General features: G+C 32.8%; 1 protein-coding gene across 3 annotated transcripts; it reads left to right on the forward strand.

The window, feature by feature from the left end:
• The first annotated feature begins 1,035 nt into the window (after window positions 1–1,035).
• On the forward strand, window positions 1,036–9,807 carry LOC139516724 (uncharacterized). Of its 3 annotated transcripts, none has more exons than XR_011663012.1 (3): window positions 1,036–1,158; window positions 7,567–7,881; window positions 9,587–9,807. XR_011663012.1 is itself a non-coding variant. In XM_071306991.1 (3 exons), the coding sequence occupies exons 1-3, from the start codon at window positions 1,727–1,729 to the stop codon at window positions 9,592–9,594; spliced, it is 339 nt and encodes a 112-aa protein (XP_071163092.1). In that variant the 5' UTR covers window positions 1,652–1,726; the 3' UTR covers window positions 9,595–9,807. The 3 variants fall into 3 exon arrangements, 1 of the variants encoding a protein (XP_071163092.1); XM_071306991.1 differs by lacking the exon at window positions 1,036–1,158 and adding an exon at window positions 1,652–1,742; XR_011663013.1 differs by lacking the exon at window positions 1,036–1,158 and adding an exon at window positions 6,687–6,795.
• Window positions 9,808–12,302: the final 2,495 nt, after the last annotated feature.

The following is a 12,302-nucleotide window of genomic DNA, read 5'->3' on the forward strand; positions in this document are numbered from 1 at the left end:
GATTTTGTAACATGTTACCAACGCTTGAGGTGTTTCTGTATTTGTTGGTAACAAAACGTGCAGCCCTTCTTTGAACTTTTTCAATGCTATCTATGTCTTGTTGTAAGTATGGATCCCAAACAGAGCAAGCATACTCTAGTGATGGTCTTACTAGGGACTTATATGCTTGCTCTTTAATGGGTGTTGAACTTATGTTCAGGTTCCTCCTTAGAAAGCCTAGTGTGCTATTAGCTTTCTTGCATATGTTGTTAATATGCACATCCCATTTAAGGTAGGAACTGATGGTGACCCCCAGATATTTTGCTGTTGTTACATGTTCTAATGAATGATTGTGTAATGTGTAGTTAAATGTGATTGTTTTTTTTATTTCTGGTGACTGAAATTACATTACACTTATCTGGGTGGAATGCCATTTTCCACGTAGTTTCCCACGATGCCAGTTTGTCGAGATCTTTTTGTAATGTTGATGCATCGGAATTTGATTTTATTGCCAAATAAACTATTGTGTCGTCTGCAAATAAACGTACTGTGGATGTTAAACCAGTTGGAATGTCATTTATATAGTACAAGAAGAGATTAGGTCCAAGAACTGACCCATGTGGAACCCCTGACTCAACTGCAACATACTCAGATTCCCCCCCCCCCCCCCTCTAGCAGTCGGAAACCAGGTTGAAATAGAACAAAATAATCGAAGCTTTTGTTAGAGAAGGCGATAAATGTTTACTGTATTGTTTACTATAGTGACAAAATTTTTAAAAGTTTAATACAAACAAACAAAATTGCAATTTTCTTCTCAATTACGAGGTGTTTTATTTTAAGGTTCATGTGGACCCTATGGCTAAAATGACCGTATTTTCACCTCAAAATTTACTCTGAGTACAGACAAACCTGTGCATCTGCATAGCATGCCCTAGATAAATAAATTTCAAATATGTTTTATGTTTTAGAAAAATAAAAACTTACCAGGATTTTTCTATGCACTTTTTTTCATTCCTCCAGAAGGTGCCAAAATAAACTAAGTTGTGAAACAGGTTTGAGAACTCCCCCACAGGTAATTATTGAAGTGAGCTGTTTTGTTTGACATGGACATGAGATGGACAATAGATACCTGACAATAATTGGTTATTTAAACTGTGTACCTGAGTGGACCATATCAAGGTAAACTCAACTGTTTGTTAATTTTATCATCTTCTGCAGGGACGAAAAAAAGTGTACGGTAAAATCCAGTTAAGTTATGAATTTTCTAAATCATACAATGCATTTGAATTCTATTTATCTAGGGCATGATATGCCTTAAAACTTTTCCAAATGCACAGATTTGCCTGTACTCAGAGTAAATTTTGAGGTGAAAATACGGCCATTTTAGCCATAGGGTCCACATGAACCTTAAAAACACCATTTGCATAAGTTTTCAATATATCTCACTAGGTATTTCACTAATCTTGACCCATATTATTTCATCTTTTAGTACTGTTATTTTTTTGTGTTATAAAGTCAATCTGTAGCTTTGATATATAAAAATAATAGAATCTAAAGCGAGACGATGTATGAAATAATCTTACTTTGTACGATATCAAGACAAAATGTTCAACTCAAACACGCCCTAACATAAAAAGGTGCACTCGATTTTCTCTTCTCGATACAATTGTTACCCATTGTTAGGATTTTTTTCTTGAGTTACATAATGGAAGGGCAGACACGAAAATTTTTGAACTAATAGATTGATATGTTATCCGTCTGTGGTAATTTTTTTTCAAAAAATCGGAGGTTATGCATTTTCTTCATCCAACTTGAAATATACCCATGTCGTCGACTTGAAATCTAATTGTTCTGCTTAACTTTGTACTAGATAAATTGAAAACTTATGCAAATGGTGTTTTTAAAATAAAACACCTCGTAATTGAGAAGAAAATTGTAATTTTCTATTAACTTTTAAAATTTTTGTCGTTATAGTAAACAATACAGTACACATTTATCGCCTTCTCTAACAAAGAGCTTCGATTCTTTTGTTCTATTTCAACCGGGTTTCCGACTGTATAATTGTTAATTACGGTGTCATATATTGTGCTTTTTACAGATAACTATATATTTGTTGTTGGTTTTGCTCAATGGAGGAAAATAGGATGGATTACTACGGAAGCCTATTAGCGCCACACTTTTTTTTCCCTATCTTTGCGTTTTACGCAAACCTTTGCGTAATAACGCTATCCTTTTGCGTTAAACGCAAACATTTGCGATATAACGCAAGCATTTCTATTTTGCGTTTTGCGTTATAACGCAAACCTTATGACGCAAACATTTGCGTTATATAACGTAAACATTTGCGTTACATGACGCAAACATTTGCGAAATAATGCAAACTTTTATGTTGTAACGCAAACATTTGCGTATCATTTTGTCTATTTGACTTGGAAGTTTCACAATTGTATGACATTATTTTTTATCTTTCAATTAAGATATGTCTACATACTATACTATATCTACTTTCTTGTTAAATTATATACTTTTCTGATGCACAAATCAGTCTTAATTTATGTATAATTGCACTTCAAGTATTCCATTATTCCTATGCATATTTATTATAATGTCTAGTCTTGTATGTATGTTTCTTTTTTATTTATCTACAAGTAAATCACAACCGAAATGAATGACAGACGGAAATTCATACAAAACTTTATGAATAATTGAAATCCAGATATTTGCGTTATAACGCAAAGGTTTGCCTTTTAACGCATAGGGTTTGCGTTATATCACAAAGATTTGCATATTGTATAACGCAAATGTTCGCAAATGTTTGCGTTAAAACGCAAAATTAGGAAGGAAAATTAAAAAAAAAAATGTGTGGCGCTAATACGCTTCCGTAGATAACGCTTCATTCCTTACATTCTTGTCATTTGATCTTTACGGATAGTGGTCTACTTTGCAATTATATCAAATATTCTTTCTTATACATAAGTTATATAAGCTTACAAGAGGTAATCATCATTTAACATTTTCGTTCGTGTACATACATCGTGTCCATTTCCTTGAATTAATGCATTTTTTTATTCATATAAACATGTAAATAATAATCATATAATTATTATGTATCATAACATAATATTTTATTTCCCTGAATGATTTATTTCTTGAATGAATTATCCCGACAGTATAGTTTTTTTGTGATGTATATATGTTTTGTTCTATATTTTTTCTTTTTTCTTGTTAAGTCATGTAACATTACCTTTAATGAAAAACGTTAATTATTATAAATAGTGTTTACTTCCTAAACTTTTCGTTAAAATTTCTTCTTGTATAATAGTCCTTCTGCGATAATAATTAAAAGTATCATATTTGCTACCCAAAATGTATATAAATTTCATCGATGTCTCGTCGAAATCTCGAACATATAACCCACAGTTTGTACTCTATACAATAATATTTTATATAGTGTTTTTATTAACATCGATCGTTTTTCTCTATCAAGTGAGGGTCAATGGCGGATTCAGACTTTTTTTTTTTTGTGTAAAATGATTAATCAGACTAGACTTCGTGAACTTTGCCATTTCCCGTGTATTTAATTTTTATACGACAATTCTTTACTTATTAAGATGTTTTTCGCTGGTATTTACTGATTGTCAAAGTCGTGTAATTTGTTATGGTGGAGTTGACCAGTGCGTTAAAAAAACGTAAATCGGTAATCTTGAAATCAAAATTACAGTGACACATTGCTTAGGCTTAGGACAATAATGAAACCTTCAAAGCGACACAGGATTGAGCAAGCACGTATTGACTTCTATTTCCCTATTCCATCAAACAGAAAGTAATAGTAAATACTCTAGACTATTACACTCTCATGAAAAAAATGTTCCACAATATTATTTACCTACGAAAACATGTATAATCCCAAATGTCCCAGCCTATCTTATAAATAACAAAGTTGAATAATGATCCACAGTCAGTATAAGCTCTAGAAAGATTTCAAGTCTCAGGTACGAACCATTTGATTTGAGGAGGCAGTCTGAGATATTTGAGAGAAAACAAATTTGACTCTGATTCTTGCCTTAAACAAAAATTCTGGAAGTATCTAGATTGAAAACAAGAGTCTTGTCCATTTTTTGACATTTAGAAACGAAAATTTCCAACAAAATCATTTAGCATTAAATAAACATGATGAATAAAAACGGGCGTATTTTTTTTTTGTGGCCGGGGTTTGCATGTCTGACCGGAATGTCTGTTTCGCCGGACTTATATATTGAATATTTTTTTCAAGACCAGACTGTAACCTGCCTGCTGGGTGTGACCTTTATGTCTCCATTTGTCGACCGTCATTTGTAAATTCGTTGTCATTCAGACTCTTTCGTAGCCTTTGGTTGATTTGGAACCCCTCACTTCCCTTAGTTTTGTTGGGTGAAACATATCAACCAAACATTTGGATAAAAAAATGTTTATTTGTCTTTTTTAACTCGAGTCGGTCGTATTGTAAATTTTCATCGAATAGCCCGGCGTATATCTTGTTTACAACAAGGATTTGTATAGTAATACAAATCCTTGTTTACAACAAGAAATATGTGAGGTTATGATAACTTAACTTACAACAATCCGGCGAGAATTTCCATGTCTATTTTTTACTGTCAAGTCCCACATCAAATATATCAGTACATAGCTTTGGATCCATACTATCATTTTATGATAGACAATTGATAGGGAGATAACAGCAACAAAAATGTCCAACCCTTATACTGTGCAGCAACTATTAAATATACATGCTCCCCGCCAGGAACCGTTTAAATAGGGCATATTACACTTATTTATGTTTTTCAGCCCAAAAAAGTTCCCAAAATATTTTTATAAAATATTCAAACATTTGCCCCCTCTTTCCAAAATCCTAATTCCGCCCCTGAGGGTTGTGTGTTCTTTTTGTTTTGTTATTATCAATTTAAGATTTTTTATTGCAACTTCTTTCTTACGTGACTAAAACGATGACTACCAGTTGTTCTCTAACGCAAATCAACAATATAATGGTAAAATAAACCACTCAATATAGAATAAATCAATCAGTCAAAATACACCAATCAATATAGAATACACCAATCAATATAGAATACACCAATCAGTACAGAATACACCAATCAATATAGAATAAACCAATCAGTCAAAATACACCAATCAATATAGAATACACCAATCAGTACAGAATACACCAATCAGTACAAAATACACCAATCAATATAGAATACACCAATCAGTACAGAATACACCAATCAATATAGAATAAACCAATCCGTCAAAATACACCAATCAATATAGAATACACCAATCAGTCAAAATACACCAATTAGTATAGAATACACCAACCAGTACAGAATACAATAATTAATATAGAATACACAAATCAGTACAAAATACACCAATCAATATATAATACACCAATCTAGATATAATACACCAATCAAGATAGAATATACCAATCAAAGATAGAATACACCAACCAAGATAGAATACACCAATCAAGATATAATACACCAATCAATATATAATACACCAATCAAGATAGAATATACCAATCAAGATAGAATACACCAATCAATTTAGAATACACCAATCAAAGGTAGAATACACCAAACAATATAGAATACACCAATCAAGATAGAATACACCAATCAAAGGTAGAATACACCAATCAATATAGAATACACCAATCAAGATATAATACACCAATCAAAGGTAGAATACACCAATCAATATAGAATACACCAATCAGTACAGAATACACCAATCAATATAGTGTACACCAATCAATAGTAGAATACACCGATCAATGTACTAGTAGTGTAAATCAATCAATAGTAGAATACACCAATCAATAGTAGAATACACCAATCAATATAGTCTACACCAATCAATAGTAGAATACACCAATCAATAGTAGAATACACCAATCAATACTTTATCGAGCAGCACTCGGTTGATTGTTGTAGAATAGTATTGAGAACCCCGGAGGCGGCCTTCAGCGTTTCCTTTAACATTTTGCTGTTGACGCACACAGTCCCCTCCTTTATGCGTTTGTGTTGTTTCCTTATTGCAACACTAGATTTTTAAATTCGGAGTGGATTTGAGAAATTCAAAAAAGGGGAACACTACATCAGAAAGTAAAGAACTGAGCAAAACGAAGACCACCAAAAACCGCAAAGGGAGGGGGCTCATATGCACTTGAAGGGTAAGCAATTCATGTTCTGCATGCAAGTTACACTAGTAATGTTGTTCCTGCAAGTACCTACCCTGTGACATTTGGTAATGTAAAAATATAGGGACAGAGGAGACAAATACTGTAACGACAAAAATATAACATCCGCGGTCATCGGTAAAAAAGATAAATATTCGTAATGGCGTCCATGAAACCGGGAAGGAATGCATTTTTAAACGTCTTCGAGGAAGCAACAGTAAACCGAGTTTTCGTATAAATAGATGGTTGATTTTTTTTTGTTGTTGTTTGGCCAATGTCTCTTTGTGGTCACCCAATAGTTCCATGTACTCATAAACATACTTAAATGTTCATTCACCTTTAAAAAAAAATATATTCGCATGTCCGTCATTATTGACATGGATGCTTTAAGGCGATTCATTTACAGCGGCATAGATCTCAATATGTCATTCATTTATGGGAAGTGTGTTGCAATAAACGCGTAACAAAGAAAATAAAATTTATAATCGATGGCAACAATTTTCTAATTATCATAGAATATGCAAATCAGTGGTATAAAACCATACGCCTTTGAAGATGAAGCCGATACATATCTGGTCATCTCACAAAAGGTTAGTTTTTTTTTTCATTTTAAAGCATTTTTTTCAGAGATAGAATAACTTAGTGATACCTATAATAGAAAATGTCATTTCTATCTTTTTTTTTTCTCACTAAATCAGGTTTTTTTTTCTTTTTTCTTAAATAAGACGTAATAGTTTAGATAATTGTAATTGTATTTTAAGCTTGGTCTTCGAAAAACGTAGATTTTACTGTCGCAAATTGAGTTTACCTAGGAAGTAAGTTGTTGTTTTAGATAGCCATGATATCCGTCAGACTTTTATATAAAAAAAAGGACTTTTTTTCGTGCGAACAGATTTCTCCCGCTACACTTACCTCTTGCTTAAATTACAAAAAGAAGTGTATCTTGTCTTTTTATTTGTTACTCTATTCGGTCCTGCCTTTTTTTTACTAGTTTATCTTTTTCTAAAAAAAACTGTGATCTTGCCTTTTTTTTACTCAAATCTTTTGTCCTGTCTTTTTTTTTAAGTTACATCCTAACAGATAATGTTTTGACTTTAATTGTAAAACGATTATACAACCACACTTGGGCATACTGGACTACACACATTATAATTAAAGCTACCACAGTGCAGCATCGCAAAGAAGGCTACATATTTATATATATATTTGTTTTTATAAAAGTTTTAAAAGCGACACATTATAGAAGAAAAATCTATTTACTTTCAAACAAAAAGAGTAAATAAAACCAAAGAAAATAAATACAACAGATGAGATCAATTACGACGCATTTCTTAATATGAAAATGTTTTCTTTTATTAAAGGTATATCAACAATGAAGGCTTTTATATTGTTTGTAGTATCAGTGACATCAATTGTACATGTGACTAAAGGTCAAATATTTCCCGGACTTGGGGCAGGCGGACTTATCCGGCCCTTAATTGGTTTATCTCTCCTAGATAATTTTATAGGCGGTGGAAATGGCGGGAATGGATTATTCGGCGGTGGTAGAGGAGGAGGTCGAGGAGGAAATGCCGAGCAGGTCTTCCTTATTGAGCGAGAGCAGCAACAAAGCAATTTCCAGTTTGGACCACCACCAGGGGGTTTCTTTGGACAGCCGTTTTATGTACCGGACCAACGTAAGTGAACTTTTTTTCATTACACAAAATACTAGCAAAAGGAAAAAACGTTAGTTGATAGAGAATTATATCAAGAAATTGAGGTATGGACATGCAAGTAAATGTTATTCAAAGTCGGCACACATGTTCACAATAATAATCAAAACACGTCACGATGAGAATTTAACAGACTATACTTATTTACTTAGCTATCTCATGATTGGATAAAATTTATATGTGTCGCTCCTCTAATTTTTGACCTTGTTTTACATAAAAACTGAAAAGCGGGAATGGAGTCCATCCTTTTACACTTGCACAAATGGCGTATACATAGCACGATAATGATTTACAATAATTAGGTATAAAAAATGTATCTCCCATTTACACACACAGTTTTATAAATTCAATATTTTATATTTAAGTGTTGTCGCAGACTTCGATAAATCAGATGAAAGGCTAGTTTTTCTGAACGTCAAAATATCTAAGATATAATGCATGGCAGCCGTAGATTTGTTTTCATTTAATAATGGGTGGGGCATTTATATTCAATTATTTTGTCCCGAGCGTTAAGCCGGACAGATGTCGACAAGGGACATATAAAACACTTACAATTTCGTTTCCTAAGAATGTACTCCATTTACACAAAATATATTTCGTCCCCTTCAGAGAAAAGCATTTCATGGCTAGTTGAGTAAAGAGGACCTATTTGATGTTTTCAATTCATTATGTAGTAAATCTAATAAAGTATTATATGGTAATATTACACCGTGCAATTTTATATGTTTTACTTTACAATGAGAAGTCTTTATTTTACTGGATATATAGATATAGGAAGATGTGGTGTGAGTGCCAATGAGACAACTCTCCATCCAAATAACAATTTATAAAAGTAAACCATTATAGGTCAATGTACGGCCTTCAACACGGAGCCTTGGCTCACACCGAACAACAAGCTATAAAGGGCCCAAAAATTACAAGTGTAAAACCATTCAAACGGGAAAATCAACGGTCTAATCTATATAGTTTTTTTTATCATATACTTAGACGAAATAACATATGATTTTAACGTATGATAATAGCATTAAATTTACGTAAATTCCATATTTTTCGAATTGGTGCTTAGCGGGCTGATATGAAAAGTTTATCACATGCCTTTCCGTAACGTTATCGCACATGCATTCCGGTGATACTCGGCAAATTCCGGAAAATACACCTCTGGATGTACTACATTTGGGGTCCGACGTCCGTAAACTTTTCACTCGTTGACTTCTATTTGAGAGCCACTTCAAAGGATCAATATATTAATCTGTTATTTTTCTTCATTGTTGAAGTATATGATAAAAAGATCATAACATGTCATTTTTCATATCACATGTATTATCAGCCCTCTGTCAATATCAGCCCTCGAGCCATGCGGCTCTTGGGCTGATATTGAACATAGGGCTGATAATACATGCGATATGAAAAATGCCATGTAATAATCTGATAATATACTCTGGATTCATTTATTTTCGTGTAAGGCGAAACTCGTAGTTTCGTGGATATCTGAATTCTTGATTTTCGAAAAACATATTGAAAATTTGAGATTCGTTTAACAATTGAATTCCTGGTATACTTTTACCTACAAAATTAAGAAAAATAGGTATACCACGAATAAAATTGAATCTGCAGCATTAGATTGTCTTGAAATAAATTGCTTCACCTTAGTTTTTGCTTTTATTTTTAGGATGGTAAATGTTGCAGAGGCCAGATTGTATCAATTAGTTGAAAAGAGGTTCCTATGCAGAATGTTGGTGGCTCTGATGCATGTCATTGGCTTGGCCTCTTTGAAAAAACATTGCAAAAAAAAATCCGCTTGTTTATAATTAATGATCACATTATTCGCACATCATTAAAACTTTTCTATATCAGCCTCATTATCAAATACGAATAAAGTTTTCATGCATATTTGTTTTAAATATTGACATTTTTGGTTATCAATACTCTCAAACATTATAATTTATTTCCACTTGTAATACAATCAAATATTTAGATACCCACATGCACAATAATAAATATTGAATCTGAATCTGCACATAAGTAGTAATTGATGATTGTTGGTTGCTAAACGTCCTGTGGCCACAAGGCATATTTATTGAGGTATCATAATTGAGGTATTGTATATGCAACAATGACAAAAAATTATGTCTAAAAGTCACTCATGAGTAATTAATAATCAGAGGCGAAAGGTACAAATGAGACATTCAAATTCATAAGTCGAAAATAAACTGACAACGCCATGGCAAAAAAGGAAAAGACAAAAAAGACAAACAACAGTATACAAAACACAACATAGAAAACTATATAAGAACTGAGCAACACGAACCCCCCCCCCCAAAAAAAAACAAAAAAAAAAAACAAAAAAAAAAACAAGGGGGAGGTGCTCTAGAAAGGAATTCTTCGTTTCGGGTTCGGGCGAATAGGGAGATGACAAATATTTGGAGAACAATTATTTTTTACTGTTTCCTGATGTCATGGGGATGGTTAGTTGCTAGCTATTTCAAGCTTAAATTTCTTAAGACAATTTTATTAATCACTGCTTATACCTCTGACATTCTTATTAAATAAAAGAACTGGGAGGTTTCTTAGACATTTACAACTGTAATGAAGATCGTTACAACGGTTCAAATTATAGGCCTATCTCAGTTTCAATTTTTTTAGCAAGAGATTTTTCCAGACGAAAGTAGCAATTAGTTAAGAACACACTGATTTAATTTAAAGACGTAATAAACTGTCTGAGAAACCCACAACCAGACAAGCGAACAAGTTGGGAAATATACACACCTTTAGATGTGCACTGATTGATACTTTAGTCTTGGAGGATCTGAATTATTAATTAGTTGCAATTGACTTTCAACTAGCTGTCACTACCTGCTTGTACTCTTTTATCGGTTCTTTATGTCTACTGTTTTTGTTAGTTTTTGTTATGCTTCGTTCATATAGCAGTCTATTGACCAGCCATTTGCAACATATTTTTTCAGTTTGTTATTATGCTATGCTTGTACATCACTGTTCTAGGTTCGGGAAAGGGGGGGGGGGGGGGGGGGGGGTTAGTCCGCTCCTGTCCAAAGTAAGGAGCCAGGTATACAGTCGCTGTCGTAGGTTCATGTCTGTGATATTTTTGTTCGTTAATTTGTTTGATATAAATTGTGCCGTAGGTTTTTCGTTTTTATCAAATTTCGTCAGGTCGGGGTCTTTTATAGCTGACTAGACGGTATGAGTTTTACGTCGCACGGTTACCAATAATTGCTTATATCCAAGTCACTTGTTCTCTTATTGACAATCATACTTTGATAAGTGTTTTGTATGACTATAAAAGTTCACTTCACTATGATCAACAAAATTATTTATTTTGTAAAAAAATATTTCCTTTCTCTCCAACTGTATACCTAACAGCAAAATTATTTTCATTTACCTGTGTACATTATTTTATTTGGCGGCATTTTGTCCAATGTTATGGTTGTCTTTCTGATATTCTTTTACATCTCACCCCTTTTTTTTTAATTGATTTTGTATTTACATTGAGTCATAGGTAACATTTATTCGTTCAGTGTATGTTCACTTGTTTGTATTAGTATGTTTTTTTACACTGGTTTTACACTAGTCATTTTGGGGGCCCTTTTTAGCTTGTCTCATTGGCACTCATGCCACAAATTTTTATTTATATCAAATCTATCTTTTTAGTGTTGAATTATTTCATAGATAGTTCGTGTATCAAATAGAATTATTTTCATAATAGTGTGGACAGCTGCAATACTTATTTTGATAATAATAGTTATACATAATCATTTACCTTTAACTTGTTCGTCATTGGCTATTGGTAACAGAGATTTTACGCTCACCCAGTCTGTCAGAGCCTCTCCAATAGTGCTTTAAATAGAATTAAAGAGTAAAGTACACGCAGGTTCTCGAGAAGAAAAAAAGTATGTATTCAACATTTGAATTAACACACAAGGTTTAGTCCTCTGCTAGTTATTCGTTTTATTTGATTTTTAGAACCTTTGACGACCCAATAGTTCAAATGCCTCTTACACGTACAGTATGACAAGTAAACTTAACAGAGTAACGTTCACCTAATCTGACCCTGTCAATTGATAACCTGAACGCGCTCAGAAACGGTCTCGTCCATGCTGTTATGTAAATGATTCTATATATCGAGTAGTATAGACAGTACTCGTGATTATTTTGAAGCTTCCAAAAGGTTTTCAATATTATTCTGACAAGAGATAATTTATATTTGGTAGGGTATATAAACAATGTATTTGCAAGGACTTTTTTACAAAATATTATCATATACTGGATTCATTTATTTTCGTGGATTGAGAAAAACTTGCATTTTCGTGGATTTTCAATTTCGTGGTTTAACTAATCTTTGCATACAAAGCCTATTGAAAATTTGTAAT

This window comes from Mytilus edulis, chromosome 3 (assembly GCF_963676685.1).
Source record: "Mytilus edulis chromosome 3, xbMytEdul2.2, whole genome shotgun sequence".
Taxonomy (NCBI): domain Eukaryota; kingdom Metazoa; phylum Mollusca; class Bivalvia; order Mytilida; family Mytilidae; genus Mytilus; species Mytilus edulis.